Source organism: Prosopis cineraria, unplaced genomic scaffold (assembly GCF_029017545.1).
Source record: "Prosopis cineraria cultivar Desert tree isolate PC_DT_omini unplaced genomic scaffold, ASM2901754v1 PC10, whole genome shotgun sequence".
NCBI lineage: Eukaryota > Viridiplantae > Streptophyta > Magnoliopsida > Fabales > Fabaceae > Prosopis > Prosopis cineraria.
Window position 1 is genome coordinate 10,939,369 of NW_026555341.1, and position 19,758 is coordinate 10,959,126.

The 19,758-nt window shown below is 32.9% G+C and overlaps 1 protein-coding gene, 1 long non-coding RNA gene and 1 pseudogene across 2 annotated transcripts; all 3 read left to right on the forward strand.

The window, feature by feature from the left end:
- Positions 1-10,453: 10,453 nt before the first annotated feature.
- Positions 10,454-13,566, forward strand: LOC129321867 (uncharacterized). The gene is made up of 3 exons (XR_008596127.1): positions 10,454-10,654; positions 13,189-13,228; positions 13,395-13,566. It is a non-coding gene; the product is annotated as an uncharacterized LOC129321867 (long non-coding RNA).
- Positions 13,567-16,684: 3,118 nt separating this feature from the next.
- On the forward strand, positions 16,685-17,089 carry LOC129321363 (uncharacterized). The gene has a single exon (XM_054967097.1). The coding sequence runs from the start codon at positions 16,685-16,687 to the stop codon at positions 17,087-17,089; it is 405 nt and encodes a 134-aa protein (XP_054823072.1).
- On the forward strand, positions 17,038-18,255 carry LOC129321362 (7-deoxyloganetic acid glucosyltransferase-like; annotated as a pseudogene).
- The last annotated feature ends 1,503 nt before the right edge of the window (positions 18,256-19,758 follow it).

The window sequence follows — 19,758 nt, forward strand, 5'->3', positions numbered from 1 at the left end:
TCATGAGGCTATGATTTGAGCCACCATATATTATAAATTATCTCTAATTCAATTATCTATATGCCAATCCCTCTATATCTAAGAAAATTCTTCATCTCTTAATTCTTTGAATAACCCACAAACAAATTATATAGTGGTTGTTCTATATAAAAAGTAATTAAAGTAAGAGATAAATATAAATAAAAACAATAAATTCTCATGGATAGGAAATCATGTTCAACGAGAAAAATAAATAAAATCAAATTAATTGTGCAAAGTCCATTACAGCCAGGCTACTCCTTATCCTGACTAGAAGATTAGAAACAACTCATGGAGTTCAAACTAAAATTTCAAATAAAAGGCATAAACAAAATCTAAAGAGGAGCAAAACTTCTTCATAAAACAAAATCTAAAGAGGAGCAAAACTTCTTCATACTCTCTAATATGTTTCTTAGCTTTCAAATATAGATTGGATGATTTTATAGGCTTATTTATAATGTATTCATCCTTATCGGGCTTAAAATCCAGATAGATCACACCTATATATTACATAATCTTGTGAAATGCGATTTACACTATTAAATCTTAATTTGTATGTCTTGGGCCTTTACGTCTTGGCGTGGTCAAGCCTAGTTGTAACTTGTCTGCATGCAGGCGAAAAGTGAATGCTTCCTTGTCCGTTACGTCTATGCGCGCAAGTGAAGAGCGAGGCTTGAAGTTGTCCACGCGTGGTAAGAAGTTACACTAATGTCGTTCGCGACAGGTCATGTTCGTGCGTGTGTACACTAATGATTCTATGGGCTTTGATTCAATACTTTTTATTTTTTTTTCTTTTTATATGTTATTTTTGCTTCTTATTTCTTGAAAACTAACATTTACTATCCCGTGTGTTGCACGGGGAGCATTGAATTAGTAAATGTAAATCTCATTTCTTAAAATATGATATCAAAGCTTGTTATTAATTTGTTCAATCATTTAAAATTACTTACACTTAATCTCTTAATATCAATTATGCATTTACAACAAAGAAAAGATGCATGCAATATTTACAACAGAGAACCTTAGTGGCATTGAAAGAACTGCTAATATGGGTTCTCCCTATCATGAATGATGGATTGTGTCAATATGATATCTATAAATATTAGAGTTAATATTCATGGATTAAAAGGGATATGTTACCATCCTCAGAAAAACCTATCCTGCACAGGTTATAATGACAACCACAACAGGACCTTCTTTATGTTCAAGTTGTGTCATGTATGTATCAGTGGAACACTCATCAAACAGAGGCAATGGCATGTGGATAAATATATCTATTAAATATAAACCATGAAAGACACCTGAGCGTCAAACACCACAAGGTTGATAGATCATGCACGCTTTGGATATCCAAGATAAAGCTCGTAAATTTCCTCACCAACACGACTATAAATGAGATCAACCTTCACCAATATCTTCCACATGCATTTGCTTGGATTAACATTGCTGAGGAGGTCATGATGCTCATCCATTGATGCCATGGGAAAAGAGGTTATGATTTTTGTTGGGAGAAGCGGCGAGGGTTGAGAATAAGGACCGATAACCTATAAAAGAAAATGGAATATGTTGTAACAAAGGAAATTAGAACACAAGACACGATTCAATTTTTTAGAAGTTAGGGTTTTTTTCTCAGCTCGAGCTTTGGCAGGGAGGAGAATGGGCTTTGCTTGCTTACCAGGAAAGAAAACAGAGGTCCTAAAGTTCGTTGAGATAAGCAACGTAGCTCAAGATGGTCCTCCGATTGATGGAAAAAGTGATCTATCGGTCTGGAGAAAATGAGAAGTCAAAGGACGATTTTCTTAAGGCGAATGAACTCAAACTTTGCAACAGAGGAGCTTTGACACGATTTTGATAGGAACATGTAAATGAGAGAAATAGTGTTCTGTGGATAGCCATAAGATCCTTGCTATACACAGTGGATAATTGAAGAAGACAAAGGATAAGGGAGTGTCTCACGAAATAAGGTTCAGACTTATTTGAAAAGTAGAAATCAGGTTCAGAGTCTTACTCAAAAGTGACAATGTCGTGAGGAATTCCTAAAACACCCTTGACCTTCTTCATTGTTTGAAAGAGATGTGGAGGAGTAAATTTTTATGTCTGTGAATAATCTCTAAAATAACCTTCGTTACTGTTCATAGGAGGTCACTTTTTTGGAAGAGATTTCTATCATATATAGATACTCTAAAATCTCCAAGGGAGGTATTTTATCTAATTTTACCTTTAATTTACACATTAATTAGCAAATAAAATAGTAATGAGTATATATAAATCCAAGTAAAATACCTACTTATCAAACTCCCCCACGCTTAAATTTTTACTTATCCTCAATTATTGCTTGTGTTTAGATTTATTCCTTCTATGAGAACACAACAAATGAGACTTTTGTTTAAAGCACTAAGTATATTGAAATTTAACTATCCAACCCATCAACCAAGGATCATTGTGTAAGAGAAAGTCAGTAATTTTGCCAATGCTACAGGGAGTGAATTTAATTTTTTTTTTAATGTAGCACTTACATGTAGAATGAATCCCTCTATACTTTAAGGCCTTACCTATTTCTTTTTCTGATTCAGTGCAATAAGGTCCCCTTTAGTTAGCCATGTATCTCCTTAAATGAGTTGCCTTTCTTCCTTAGGTAGTGGTAGGTCCTTTCGATACGAACTTCCATATTGGTGATACAGGGACCTGATTACTCAAATTTGGGGAACTTGGCTTTCCTAAGATGCTACTAGCACATTCTAGACATCTGCCAAGTTGTTTGCCATGAAGGTTGAAGCTGATGGTGAAGGTCCTTGGTTATTAAGCCTAGTTGGAGTTAACAGAGTTGATACTCAACATAGTTAGCATGTTATTTTTCTTTTTCTTCTTGATACATGATAGTTCCCTTTTTAAATGCTTCGTTAAGTGTTGGCTTTCCAGCCATAAACATAAATAATGATAACATATCGATAGTGCCTTATCCTTTATTTATTTTTTAATTAACTCCCATGAGCCCTCGTAGCTTTAAATTCTTTCTTAAATACATAGATGCTCTCAGTGGTTGTAGAGCTAAATAAAACAATGCAAATGATAAAAAAAATTCAAATTTTTTTGAAATTTCTAGGAAAAGGTCGATCACAGCATGCAAATTGCTAAAAAATTAAAACAGAATAAGTGAAAGGAAATTATTATTATTATAATTATTATAGACCTTTCTCCATGTCCACTTAAAACATCACAGTGACCACACTGTGACTTCAATAACAAAATCAAAATAAGAAAGGAGAGTAGGAAACTAAGGGCCTGTTTGTTTTCTGTTTTTAATTTTTTTTTTAAAAAAATTAAAAAATTTTTTGGATAAATGTTTTGTATTTAGTTGTTTTCAAAAATGTTTTCATTTTTTATTTTTTAAAATAAAAATAGAATTTATTTTTATTTTATTTTTCTTATTTTTAAAATATAATATATTTGATTATTAAAAATTATAGTTACTTTGACCAATTTCTATTGTTAATCATCATCATTAACTGCCTATAATTATCACTATCAGTCTATTTTTAAATCCTAAAACTGTTTGCTAATTAACGTAACTAAACAGATTTTTATTTTATTTTGTTTTTAAAAAATTTTAGGAATTATATTACAAAATAGTTTTTAAAAATAAAAAAATAAGAACATAAATCAAACAGGCCCTAATACTTCTATGAATTTAGCTCAATATCACGCAATGCATAGTTACATGTGTTTGGCGTGATCGTGGTCCTTTAATTGCTCTTATTCTTAATTAGTTCTATCTCATTAAATGGGATTATTAACACAAAACTTGGAAAAAAATAAAATAAAAAGGGAAAAAATCGGAAGTACGTCTATTTAATAAAGTGTAAATACTATCAGACTATGTGCCAAGGAAGTTGCCACATAATTTAAATGAATTTTCTTGAATTCAGCAAATCTTTAGAATATTCAACTTATACACATCTACATTTTTTCAAAGGAAAAAAAAAAAACAAGTGGGAGTTGGTCCCACCATTTCCTCTTCAACATACATGAATTTATCTCCTATTTTTCCCCCAAACCAAAACTGCCATGGGATTTTGATTTTTGAAGACCTACCTCTTAGCTGCAGGAATTTAATTTTTTATGTTTTGATATGAATTAACGTTATTATTTTATTGCACAGTGATATTCGTGGCCAACGAGATGCTAGGGCCATGCATAAAAGTCCTGGCAAAATGGATGCATGTAGCGACCTAAGACCTGGAGTAATAATTAAGACTTAAACACTTGGTTTGATTCAATTCTCTAAACCTCAATTCCTTGTAATCAATACTCAATTTAGTGCTGAATTATTGACTCTCAAATTGATTTTATATCCGTCTTAATGCATGAATATGGAACCAAATACAAGTAAACGAACATTTGGACGGGGAAGAAAAAGGCTAATTAATCTCGCTTCCCATGTCTATCAAAGAATTCAAAATTAACCACACTCTAAAATGTTCATGGGACCCCATGAAACTAATTAACTTTATGACTTTATGGGTAAGGATATAAACGCCTTAATAATGAATTCCAACTGACCGAGCGGAGTAATTGACTTTTTAAAAGTAAATGGCCAACCGTTGGATTGATCGAAAGGGCCACCAATTATTTGACAACTTGGCGTTTTTGGACCGTTAGATTGCAAGTAGGGATAAGATGTTGCTGGAGAAAGGAATATTGTGAGAGCCAGAGAGGCTTCTCTTGCTGCAGAAAATCCAAACGCCAACCTCTGTTAATCACATTATCATAATATACTAGAGGGTACAAAAACGGCAACCTTAAAAAAATAGAAAATAATTCGGTCATTTCAATTTTTCTTTGAAAAAAAGAAAGATATCTTTCTTTAAAAGAAATTTTCGAAATGCCAGGGTAGACTCTAAAGCTGGCCTGCTTTTAATTGGATAATCTGCGGAGACACTGCCCAGGAGGGACCAAACACCACAAAGCTACAGCCGTATCATGTCTTAATTTTTTTTTTTAAAAAAAAAGCAATTTTAAATTTCCCTCATCATTATATGTATAGCTGTTACTGTTAGGATGTTTAAATATAAGTGAATATGAGATGATATGAAAAGTCTCACCTCGAATACAGTTTAATTTAATAATTAATATATAATAATGAAGAGTGACTCATAAATTTGAGTCTTAAAATTTTGAATTAAGATATAATATCTTTCTGCTACTCTTACCCATTTCTCCTCTCTTTTTAGAATGGTCGCTCTTCATTCCTAACAATTGATATCAGAGTTTAGTTTCGTCCAAGATCTGTGTGCCACACCTTCTGAAACCTAAAAAATAAGGGCTTGATGTTTGAGGCATCTTTAATATGAATAGCTTGTGGACTCACATTTAGAAGGAGAGATTGCTATGTTCTTTCTTTGTATGTTAACTATTAACCTTTTACCAACCGAAACATACTTATTTAGGTTGCTGAAAGATTAATTAGACATTTATAGCAATTTAATTTGTCATATGTGCAGGTATTTATATAGGTTCGGCTTCGCATTTTTGTGTTTATTTTTTACATTGAATAGTATTGAAGATTATAATAATTGAAGCGAAGCGCCGGCTAAAAGCTCCACATATAGTTTAAAGTATAAAGCATATGTCAAATCGTTTGTCAATTATGCTATGAGTTGAGTACACCACAAAATTTTAAACATAATATTTATCCAAACATAAAAGAGTGAGAAAGCCATGCTTAAGCTAAATGCATCAGGCCCAGGTAGATTTTGGCTCCGCTAACTAAATTTCCTAGACTGTTGATGTAATGTTCACCTTGACATTATCAAAATTTATCACACAATCACAATAAACAATCATAATTAAAAAGAAGGATTGCTCTTAAGCTCACATTATATATATAAGAGTTAAAACTAATAATCTTTAAAAATAATTATGGAATATTTGGGCTCCTATAAAAACCCTTCAAATTTGTAGTTTGAGCTCAAACTTAATAATTTATAAAGGTATTGAAAGTATGGAAAAGTTTTGGGAAGCAAAACACTTCAAAACAGGGCCAAATATGTCTTTTTTAAATGTTTTGGTCCATGCACCGTGGCATGTAGCACAGAAAAGTAAGTTTTCTCGTTGTACCGTGCGCCACGGCGCATGTGTCCATGACAGCTTTTCTGGACGAACTTCAAAACACGCGCCATTTTTGCATTCGATGTTCGATTGAAGTGATTCAAGCACCCACGCGAAGCTTATTTGATAAGCTAACTAATAGTATAATTTTCATTATGATCTAACACCGTATGAGAATTTTAGACACTCGGATGTAAAAGTCAGTTTTAAAGCAATTTTCAACCATCCAAGTACCAAAAACTCATAACTTATACCATTAACTCATTGTGAGGCTTGAACCAAGTTTAATGGACCAAAATACATTTGAGTGAACATTCAAACACAAAAAAACATACCAAACACAAAATTTGACCACTCAATGGCCATTTCACTCAATATGGCCGGAATACCAAAACAACACAATATATACTATTTGGCTTTTATTACTACATAATACATTGTTACCATATAGATAAAACATTTCTTGCACTTATATTAGTATTTTAGCTTGTCACCATAAAAATTACCACATATTCACATCATGTATAATATTGAGCTAAAATACAAAATAACATAGTGTGAAACAAGTGCAACCAATCAAAATAAAATGCATTCCTAGTTGAGAATATATAATCTCATCTATCTAAGTTTATGTATATGACTCAAAATAAAATCGAGCTTTATAATGAGATTGTAGCTAGTATGCTAGCCCTTGCCCAATTCCTTCACTGGCTCAATCTCATTGGTAGAACCTGTAAAATGATAACCATGGGGTGAAATAAAAATCTCAGTAACTAAGATAATCTACATTATTGATTAACATGTTAAATTATAGACAAGCCTTAAATCAAGTAAAATAAGCACAACACATAAAATTACCACAAATTACATGCATGGTCCCTAACCATCCAGTCCTCTAATACTCTCGACCGAACTGGTAGGCTATTTTACAAAACCAAACCACATGTATGGTCTCCAAGCTCACTATTCATGGTAAGACTACCTAGACAAGGTGTCCTAAACCATTTCTGGACTATCGGTTCCCCATTATAAGTAATTAGGGTATCGTTATTCTAACACCGCATCCTACGAACGCTAAGGAGCATATTATCTAACTTCACACCCTTTTGGGTACTAAGAAGAGTAAATCTCCAACATCGCACCCATTTTCGGGCATTAAGGAGAGTAAATGCTGCGCCTGGCCTCCCGAGGTGCCAGCAATGCCATATAGACTTAGTCTTCACTACTCCACTAGGGTGACCTCCTACCCTCTAATATGTCACATTTTATTATATATCTCTACTTGACTATGCATAAATAACTTTCCCAACAAATATAACAAATCTTATCATTTACTTCAAAAATATAGAATTTCACAAACCAATACTCCACTCATTTTCTAAAATAGTTAACCTTTAAAGAATTTATACATATATACTCAACAAATGATAGAAAAACAACTTGAGAATAACTTATACAAGGTAATAAATAATATAAATTATTTAGTTACCTCAACCCTTTTGTTACTAAAAGGGTTACCCGTGATACTAAATCTCTTCTTGTGTCAAGGTAAGTCTTCCTACACCATAATTTACATCAACAAGTACTATATGTTAATTTTTAATTAACACAAACACTATTAGTTACCAATAACTTCTCAATTCTCATACTTCTCACTCATATTCTCAACAAAAAGGCTTGTTAAAATTAGAATTTGTTCAAACAATCCCTTCAAACCTCCCTATAACTCTCTCATAACATAACACTTAAGATCTCAACTTATCACACTTCAAAACCCTATGATCAAGTTAGGGCTTGATCTAACTTTCATCAAATAATAAAGTAGCTTCATATTACCACATATCTAAGATTAATAAACCTAAATCAAACCTTTAGAGTCAATATAAACCTTCAAAATATAGACTTATGACTTAATCCAATCAGAGCAAATTCTTATTCTTCCAAATCCTATGAAAAATGAGATGAAAAGGTAGAGGAGAAAGGTAGAAAACTTATTCAAGAGTTTGAAGGCTCAATTTATCTTTAAAATTTTTTCAAAATGATGCCCTAGTAGTGCCCAAAGTTGCCCCCTTCGTGCTCTAAATTTTCCACCACAAAAACTGACTTTTTCTAATGATTTTCGAACATTTAATCTATTTGATGTGCCGTGCGCCGCAGCGCACGCCATGCAAGTCACGGCTCACGACGCAGTGAGCAAAATATTGATTTTGCTCTCCCCGATGTCACCCGACTTGATCCAACTTTCATCCTAACTTAATTTAAAGCCAAATATGATCCAAAAATCTAATTAGGAACTCAAAAATATATTTAAATAAATTAATCATATTTTTAACTAATTTATCCCTTAATTAGTTATTTTTTGCCAGATTTAAAGTTTTCAAATGTTACAGTTGACTATTGCAATACAAAAAGTCATGTTTGCTTATTAAAATAAAATGAAATGGAATAGATTAAAAAAATCAAAATAAAATGAGCTAAATCATCTTTTTTCTATGTTAAGTATGATAAAATTAATTAATATATACTAAAAAGGTGAGAATCATCACACCCTTCAAAAATAACATGAATCATGATTCTCAACCTCATGAACTAAATCACTTCTCTCCCTTATGAATGTGCTCACCTATCTCCTTTAATCATTTTATTTTTATCTTTATTTTTTTAATTCATTCCATTCTAGTAAATGAATGTGACTTAAATTACTCATAAAAGGAATAGAAATTATCAATAAAGAAAAGTAGAACTGATCAGGGGCTAGTTGACCCATCCCTTTAGCTCAATCTGAGTAATGCCTTCAGTAATTAAGTTAACCGGGCAAGCGGTGCAAGTTCAGATGTATCAATAATGTCGGTGGTGAAAAAAGGTAATTTCACATAAATAAGTCCATTTGATAAAAGTGACGGCCCAAATTGAAGCCCGATATGTTGTCGGAGCTTGGGAGTGACTCTATTCTGCGATATTGGAAGACTAGGCCCAACATTTGACTTTCAGACTAGCCCAAAAACCATTAATTTGATTTCCTTATGACACGGCCGTAGGTGATTAAAACAAAGGAACAAAAGTGTCTACGAAAAGATGGATGCCTCCTTTTCTCTATGCCTATTTGTAAGTATTGGCTAATGTGTAGTATTTGGATTTAGTGGGTAGTTTAAGTATATTCACTTAATGAATGTTTCATGTGATAAAATAGTGACAGCTTAATTTAATTGAATGGTTGTCAATAATTTTATCATATAATATTTAAAAAATATTAAATCTTAAATCTTTGAAAATAAATGACATCATAAATAAGGAATGTTGTAATCGTATTGATTGTTTTAAATTTTGTTATGAAAATATATTTTAATAATTTTTAAATATTAATGAAATTTAACGGCTATAAATAAAATACTCATTAAGCTATTTATTTTGATATTTGTGACAATCTGTAGGATCATGGGTCTGTTTGGGCTGTCACTCTCTCCTCACCCAACAAGTGACCTCTTTAGTTTTTGGATTGTGTCAATTTGCTTAAAACACAAGGTGAACATTGACTTAATTATCCTCATATATATTATAAGCATGCACTATTATAGAATTAATTAAATATGACACTTCATACTTGTTACTTATTTAAAATAAGTGACAAATAAATAGAGGCAAAAAAAAATATTTAATGATTATTTTAAATAAGTGTCAAGTATTAAATACATATTTAACAGTTATTTATATAAATACTATTTGATGGTTATTTATTATTAAATATATATATAAATTTATTTATTTGATGTATGCTATTAAATAAGAGTCAAATATTTAAAATATTTATTTATCATTTATTTATAAACAAGGGTCAAATAAACATTACGTGATGCTTTTTTATTTAACCGTCAAATTTATCCCTCTTTAATTATTTTCATCAAAGATCTCATCCTCAATTCCTCACCTCGACGGCACTACCCCTCCCTTCATATCCACCCTGTCCTCCTTACTTCCTTGCTTCATCACCCTCTCCTCCTCACTCCCTTCTTCGATGTAAAGCCTAAACCCTAGCTGCTTCCATTCTTTGAATCTATACATCAAAACCCTTGCCTTCTTTTCTGAGGTAAACTCCTTCCCACATCCTCAATCTGATAGATATCACTTGTTTTTTGATTGATTTTGATGCGTTTATATGAACTTGCTTCTTTGGTGCTTCCTTTGAATTCCTCTGTTTTTTATATGCTTTATCGTTGTTTGATAAATTTAATATCCCTTATAAAGCTTCCCTCATCATTCATTCTTTTGCTTCTCTCCGGTGCTTCATTGTTTTGTTTTATCTCATTCGCTCCCTTTGAGCCACCTGGAGGGTCGTTTACACCATCGACCAGGAGGAGGAGGCTCACAAGAACGAGGACCTTGTTCCTCTTGTTGAGAATTATAGATCTAAGGTCGATTCCGAGCTGTCCAAGGTGGGTGATAATATCTTGAAGCTGTTGGACTCCAATCTGATTCCCTCCACTTCTGCTAGTGGGCTGAGGATATTGTTTCATTTTGCAAGGCTGCGCAGGTAATCATTCTCTCTTATTACCTTTGATATTCTACTTTCAGTTTTGAGAGTCCTGAGGTGAAAAGTATTATTTTGTTTTTTCACTTCCCAAATTTGGTTTATCAAATAGTCAAAATGCCTTCACGGGTCTTGTTGGCATTGGATTATCAAAGATGTAGAAGGTTGCATTTGAAACTACGGTGAAGAAAATGAGAAAGTGGTTTTTATTTTAGAATTGGAGAGTTCCAACATTTCATTTTATTTTTTAGTTTCAAACACCATTCAAACCGACATTATGAGATTCACAAGCAAACTATTTGAGGCATTAACTCTTAAATGATTGATCTAACAAACCTTCAAACCCTGTATCAGATGAATTATTGGTGGGTCTAATAGTTAATCAATAGTATGCTATCGTTTTTACCATTAGTTGAAGAACAGAGCTTGAAAGGATAAAAAGCGAAAACACGAGAGAAAATAATTGGAGAGAATGACTTCACATGTGGAATAATATTATATTACTATATATAAAGCCACATCATAATCGACAAAGTGGCTTGGAGGGTACTTAAATATTTTAAATTACTTAAATCTTCACATGTGGAATAATTCAAGAAACTGAATTCACATGCAGAAAGCTTAATAAAAGACATATTTTGAAATAGGGGGAGTGCGACATAGTGCAGTGAGGTGCAAATTACAAGTTGATGAGGTGGGAGTGGGGACCATCCTGCTGTGTATTGATTTCAAAATGTGATAATAAAAGGAAATAAGCATTAACGTATAGGACCACTTCCTCAATTCTTGTTCTTAAGAACAATCTGCTGCGACCACAATGAGGCATTGGACATGGTGAGTTAGTTTTGGTTTTTATCGCCCACCTTATGTAACTTTTCATTTAGTTGTAGCTTATCTATCCCAAAAGGAGGGAAACTAGTTTTAAGATTAACTCATGCATGCATTCCAAGTCTTGTACAGGTATTGATCCAACTAAATGACAGTCTCTGTCTATGTAACAATGTCTGGTGCAGATCATTAAAATTATCAATAGATGTCAAGGTGTGATGTGTCTGATTCTATGTCTTTCAATATATATTATTTATTTTTACTTTTCAGTTTCTGGAAATTAAAGTTTCATTCTATATTGGCTTCATGAATGAAGATCATTTTTCACTGACATAATTTAGCACAAATGCTTGCATACATGACCTCTCTATGCATGTGTTGTTGGTGCAGTACTAGAGACATTGAATGGTTAGTGGAAAACTCAAAACACTAATATTACAAGTATTGGTCAAATCTAGTTAGGTTTATCACCGTTTAAAGATGATCTTGGTGAAATTTGTATTAGATTACAACAACAACAAACCTTATCCCATTAGGTGGAGTCGGCTGCATGAATTATATGACACCATTATACTTAATCATTTATTAAGTTTTAAGAATATTGTTAATTAAAAGGTTTCACTCAACAACCTCCAAAAATATTTTCTTCAGTCCTCCTTTACCTTTTTTGACAGGGTTTAAAGTCATCTATTCCACTATCCTCACAGGTACCTCCTGTGATTTTTTTTATACATGTCCAAACCATCTTAATTGATTTTTTATCGTTTTTTTTTCAATAAGTGCCACACCCATTTTTTTCATATTTGCTCATTTTGAATTTTGTTTTTACGTGTATATTCACACATCCATTTCAACATTCTCATCTTTGCTATTCCACATTAATGCTTTTGTAATCTCGATAAAGTCCAACATTCACTGCCATATAAAATTTCCTTTAGCCTTTCTCCAATTAAACCACCCCGCTTATATCCTATGTGTAATATCTCTATCAATGCCTCCATTTTGCTGAATAATCGCTCTCAAATATCAAAACTTTTTCACTTGAGATATGATCTAATCACCCAATTTCACTTTCAAGTTACTACTCACTGACCCTTTATCAAAGTTACAATATCAATATTTTGTTTTACTCCTACTCAAGTGGAAACCTTTTAACTTCAATGTCTTCCTCCATAATTCAAGTTTAAAATTTATCTCTTCTCTTGTGTCTGCAATAAGAACTATGTCATCTGTAAAAGGCATGCATTTTGGAATTTTCTCTTGAATATATGCTCAGTGAAAATATCTAATACTAGATCAAATAAATAAGAACTCAAATATGATCTTTGATGCAATCCAATCTTTATAAAAAAAATTTTTATTTCACCACCAAGCGTTCTTATACTAGTTGTTACCCTTTCATACATATCTTATATAGCTCGAATATAGGCAACTCAGACACCCTTCTTTTCCAAAGCCTTCCAAAGTACTTTTCTCAAAATATGATCATAAGCTTGTGTATTATTTAAATTATCTTGTGTATTATTTATGGATGCTAGCTATAAATGGACATGTCAAAAGTGAACGAACAATGGCTTATTATGATTCTTATTATTTGAGATTGTCATTGAACTTGCAAACTTTTATGAAACCTATATCTATTAGTTGTCAAATCTTTTAAATGTTAATGGGTGAATGTTAAGCAGTCGTTTAATCTTTTCTCGTTTCAGGCTTGGAGGCACTAATTTTGGGAGCATTGTGAGAATCATGGTATGTAATATTTTTAACAAATTAAAGATAATTACTATTCACAATATCAAAGATAGTTAAGCATTATCCATATTTCTAACAAATCTAACTTCTAACATCTTTATGTAGAGGGCAATTACCTTGGTATATTTGTTAATTATTGTTTTGTCTTATTTAATGCTTTCAGAAGGAGCTTGTAAGTGTGGACTCATCAAAGACAACAAAATAAACTCAGAGACGAGTTGTTAGACTTGGAGTACTTTTACCCACATTTTTTCCCAAATATTGTGTCCAATGTAGGAAGAAGATTGATAAAAAAGTGTCAAGCATTAATCAAAGTTGAGGTCTAATGAAGAACAAATCACGGGAAGACTAATTACATGAGATTACTATTTCAAACACATTTATGAGTTGTATTCTTATGGATCTGTTTTAATTAAGTATTATATTGCGTTTGGTGGAATTGGCGAGTAAATTCAAATTATATATTAATAATTGTAATGTTTTCATGATTAATAATAGTTTGTTGCTATATTATGATGAAACAATTTTTAATTTGATTTTTGCATTTTTAATATTAAAAATAAAAAATAACTACAATGAAAATTAATGAGGTTATTTTATTTGACCTTTATTTTAAATAAGTGTCAAATGAGATCACTTTGTTTGACCTTTATTTTAAACGAGCATCAAATAAAGCTACTTTATTTTACAATTCTTTTAAGCAAGGGTCATATGAGGTCTTTTTATTTGACAATATGTGATGATTATTTTAAAATAATTGTTAAATATTGCTTTTTGAAATTGAACAAATGTAAGATTTGATGGTTATATTCAAATAATTGTCAAGTAAAGTCCCCCTCATTTGATGAATCAAATAGGGGGACATTTGATATATAATACTACTTTATTTGACAGTTAATAGGCAAAAGTAATCGTCAAGTAAGAAGTTTTTTCTTTTTTTTTTTTGGTAGCAGTGATGTAATGAGTAAAATTGTAGTTTTATATTACAAAAGGTTTTACATTTTTTAACGTAATATGTACATTCAGATGGGAGAAGTTTTCTCTGTATATATTAAAGTGGTAGAAGAGGTTGACACAATTTTTGAAGTGAAAAAAAAAAAAAAAAATCGAAGGTGATTGGCATCAATTTGCATTTATATTATTTTTGAGTATTTTTAATGGTCAGCGTGCATGCCTAAAGTCTTAAGTTCTCCAGATTATTTTTAAATTTGATTGATAAGCATTAACTATCTAGAAGAATCATGTGATTCATAAGTACTATCAATGGTATATTTGATAAATTGTTCAAGTACATACATCTCAAAATATCGCCATAACAAGCTGATTTTTTTTTTTTTTGGTGGATGACAGAAAGTAATAACTTGCTTGTAGTTACAAATCAGATACAGCTACCAAGGCAGACGCCCATGGTAGCTGCGGATGTACTGGTTACTTTATTTCCTTATTAGGGGATTCACCGGTATCATGGAGCACAAAAGTAGCAAAGTGTGGTAGCGAGGTCATATACTGAAGCTGAATAGAGCCACGGTAATCAATAATCATGGTTGGCGAAGCAATTTAATATTGCCAAGATGATTACTTAATTGCTGAAATACAAGCACCGCAGATAAACCCAACGCCACTACACATTCTACCCTCTGATATTCAAGACGCTTTACACATAGCCATGAATCCAGTTTCTCACGTGCAAACCAAACATGTTAAAATGGATTGTCAATTACTTCGGAAGGGAAAGGAACCGGTCCAAGGAAATCATGCCACGTAAGATATACATGGACAGGAGATCAACTGTATCATTGAGCACAAGGTACGTAAAACTGGACCGGTCATTAAACTGATCATGACACTGGGTCACGGGTTAGTGGTTCAATCTCGATTGAACCGGGGTTGAATCGGTGGCAAACTGGTCATGATTAAAATAATACAATTTAAATAACAAGACATTAATTATAAAAACATTCAACCAAATCTAATCACTCAAAAGTCTAACAATAATAAAATACTATATTTTTGAACTTAGCATGCTCTGCCTTTAATTTTTATTTTTTGACTTCAATTTTACTTTTTTTTGTTATCTTACTTCCTAACTCAGGGCTCTGAAAAATTAAAAATAAAAAAAATAAAAAACGACGTCATTTTGGAAGTAAAAGTTTGAAAAAATAATAACCCGGTTAACCCGGTCAACCCACTGGGTTGTTCGGGTTATACCGGGTTGACCGATCTATATTGGTTTACTCTCTCACCGGGTTAAGGATAAACTCGGATCGGATAAGGAATCAGGTCATCAATTTTTGAATTGACCCAATTGATCCGGTCTGGTTTTCAATACATGGGTTTATTATTTATATCCATCGCTCCCCAATAACCTTTGTGAACATATTATTAGTTATGAGATATTAACGATACTGTCGCCGAATTCTTTAATATACACGAGTTTATGGCTGTTTTTCTGAATCAGATCAACCGCATCCCATGGATTTTGGAGATCCGCGCTCTGAGCTGTGGGAATTTTGTTTTTTATGTTTTGATATGATTTGACCTTATTGTTTTCCAGTTTGCACAGTCATACTTGTGGCCAATGAGATGAACAAGGGCCATGCATTATTACCTATGGACCAAGATTTACAATGTTGAGTTATTTACTTATTTACCTTCATAAAAAAATTCATTTGTTACGCCAAAAAAATAAAAAGAAAAATGAATCCGTTGGTCTTATAATGTCACTCATTTTGTAACCAAGTTCCAAAAGATTAGGAAATATAAGGAAAATGTGTGAAAATAGCATAAATTTTGAAAACACAAAAAAAAAAAATCTTTTGGATTGATTGAGCACAAATGTCCTCTTATGACAAGTAATTATCTTTGGTTGAATATTAAATGTAAATATTTCCTATAGTAGGGATTCAAAGCTTGGTTTGTTATGTTTTGAGAGAATAATCCTTTAATTTTTTTCATGTGATTCAACCTCCTTAATTAAAAAGAAATTAACTCAAATGAGTATCAATTTTTTCATGATATTCTTTAGGTCCCGTTTAGTTACTAAAAAAGATTATAATAAAATTTATTATAAAATAAAGATAAAAATAAAATGATCAAAAAAAATAAGTAAATTACATTTATAAAGAAAATGAATAATTAGTTCATTGAATTGGAAATAATGATTCATTAAATTTTTTAAGGACATGATTTTTATATTTATAATATATTAATATATATTAATGATTTTTATTATATTCATTAAGGGGAAGAAGGGTGATTTAATGGATTTTTATTTAAATTTTTTAATATATCCATTCCATTCGGGGTCTACAGAAAATATTATCACCGACACAACCCCGTTGTCAATCGTAATCACGTGCCCTATCTTCCATCCCCCATTCTATTTACTCATTTTATACGCCTCGCCATCCTCCGTCTGGCGTTCATGGCTGAAAGACCAAGACGAAGAAAAAGATGAGAGCAAAAGAAAAGCGTGAATCTGAAAACCCCCATGTGCTGATATTTCCACTACCGTGGCAAGGTCATGTTAACACCATGCTCCCCCTGGCAGAGCTTCTCGCACTTTCCGACGTCCACGTCACCTTTCTCTGCACCCACCGCTTCCTCCGTTTCGCCGGCCACATCAGAGCTCGTCATCCCATTCTTGCCTTCGAGATCTACGTTGACCGCGTTACCGACCCCCCGGTATTCGGAGGCAACATAGATGAATTCTTCAACGGCGTAAAGTTTCAGGGGAAGCTCAAGTTGAGAGAGCTATGCTTGGAGCATTCTGGAAAACCCAGGGTCAACCGCATTAGAGCGGATACCTTGGTCGGAGGGCCACCTCCGACCTTTGAGACCAGCTCGGAATACCCATAATTTATTTCCGTACCGGCAGTGCCTGCAATTTCTGGCCATTTTTTTGTGTTCCAATGCTACTTCAGAGCAACGAACTTCCAACTAGAGGTATATATACTCTTCATCTGTGACATAAATTGGGAAATAAACTAAAGAAAATAAGAAGAAGATATCCGATCAAATAAACTTGCTCGAACATGCATTTATCTTATTGTAATTTCCATCTAAAGGGGAAGAAGACATTGATCGCGTGATAACAGCAATTCAAGGTATGAAAAACTTAGTTCGATGTCGGGATCTTCCATCTTCTTCTCTAGGAAGCCTCGGTACTGGTTGTTTTGCTCTAGACAATATGGTATTCCTGGCCAACCAATCACTTCGAGGGGAAGCTCTGATTTTGAACACTTTTGAAGACTTAGAAGGTCCTGTGCTCTCCGAATTACGCCAGCGCTTTCCCAAACTCTACACCTTAGGTCCTCTCCACGAACACCTAAACTTCAGATCCGAAACGGCGTCGTCGGGGGAACAGCCTCCACCCTCCTCAAATAGTCTCTATGAAGTAGAGAGAAACTGCATGAGATGGCTCGATGCTCAGCCCCCGAAGTCAGTGATGTACGTGTGCTTTGGTAGCATAATTGTTTTGACGAGGGATCAACTCATGGAGATATGGCACGGTCTGGTGAATAGCAAGATGAAGTTCTTGTGGGTGATCCAACCCGATATGGTGGCTGGAAAGGATCGAGAGGATCTGCCGATGGAGCTGGCGGAAGGAATGAAAGAGGGGGGTGTATCGTGAAGTGGGCCCCGCAAAAAAAGGTCCTCGAACGCGCGGCGGTCGGCGGCTTCATGACACACAGTGGATCGAACTCGACGTTGGAGAGTATGGTGGCCGGAGTTCCGATGATATGCTGGCCTTTCTTCGGCGACCAAATGATAAATAGCAGGTACGTGAGTGAGGTGTGGAAGATAGGGTTAGATATGGGGAAAGGTTGTGACAGAAAGGTGGTGAAGAAAATGGTGAATGATCTCATGGTGCAGAGGAGGCAAGAGTTTCAGAAATCAGCACAAGCATTGGCAGCCTTGGCCAAGAACAGTGTGCGGGGAGGAGGATCCTCGTACTCTAATTTCGATCGTTTTATTGAGTATTTGAAGTCAATTTGTTGAGGAACATTAATATATTTTTTTCATTCTTGCAGTGACAATGTTCATTTTTCTGTCAGATTTATAAATTTGTATTGTGTTTTGAAATTGTTATTCTCTTTATTATTGTTAAATTTACGTTTGACTGCTTCCAATTACAAATAAACACAATTGTGATGCAAGCTAAGTTTGTTCTCTTCCAAGCCGCTCTCTGTGCTTAACGAAATATATGGAGTTTGCAATCTCATGCGTGCTTAAATGTAGAATCTTTTCTTCTCTCATTTTTATTTCGTGTCAACTGAAAATTATTATTCGCATCATATAGTTAAAGTTAACTTTGTTCTTATTCATAATTTATGTAATAAATATTAAAACAAAATAAAATAAATAAATACTGGATAACGTCATCAATTTGTTGAGGACAACTTTTTAGACTCTTTCTTCGACTATGTTTATTGTGTGTGTGTGTGTGTGTGTGTGTCTCCTTCCTCGATCTACACTCCCAAGCAACAAGAAACGTGCTTGTGAATAATATGGGTTTCTCTGGATATTTGCAAATCAAGTAATTAGTTATATAAGAAAAAATCATAGGGGGAGAAAAGAAATGAAAACTGAGGCTTGTGAATGATATTAAGAACTGAATTCTTTTTCTGAATGAAAATTAAATTAGTCATACAAAAAACTCATTTAGTTATTTCTCTACCATGCAAAATATTTATTGCTTATAATAGTGATGAATAGCAACATTTAAAAAACTGTTAGCTTATTCACACATTAATTAAAATTTTCAAAAGTGTTGCAAAGCAAAATATTGTGAAAAGTTACAAATATTAATACTGTGTAATTATGCCCAGAGAAGTTAGAACTGAACCAGTGTGTCCTTGCAAAATAACTGCATGAAGCCACCAAAGATGGCTATGGAGAGATAGATTGTAACTGTTAATTACCAATGTAATAAAAACACCCCGTAAAACCAACGAATCAGTGTTTGGTCGTTTGAAACTAGCCAAAAATTGAACTACTTAACTCCAAACTGGTCAATAAAGGCCTAACTTCCTAGGTGAAGCGCATGTGGTTTGCATGTACGGACCATTCCTTATCCACTTTAGAGTAATTCTTTTACGGAGGACAATTGAGTATCAAAAGAATAAATTAATAATAATTAGATCCTTAATAAAAAATTTTAAAAAAATAAGTTACAAATATCAATTCAATAAATAATTATACATTTAAGAATTTTAATTTTAATAAAATATTTAAATTTCAAATGTTACTCTTTGTTTGAATTGATATTTTTATTTATAATTGTTTGAATTGATATTGACAATTTATTTTTTAATTTTTTTAAAAAGACTTGAATGTTTTTTTTAAATCAAATGGGAACCTAAATGTCATTAACCTGATCTTTCAGGATTTTACTATCATGATTCTCCCTTCTTTCTTTATCTTGATCATGGGCCTATGCCGAATACCAAAGCACGGTTTTTGTGGTCCAAAAATAGGAGTTGCTATTCCTTTTTTTTTTTTTTTTTGGGTTAATGGAGTTGCGA

Bases quoted from the DNA above. Each gene is read 5' to 3' on its own strand.
- LOC129321363 (XM_054967097.1), top strand. From the start codon at position 16,685: ATGAGAGCAAAAGAAAAGCGTGAATCTGAAAACCCCCATGTGCTGATA.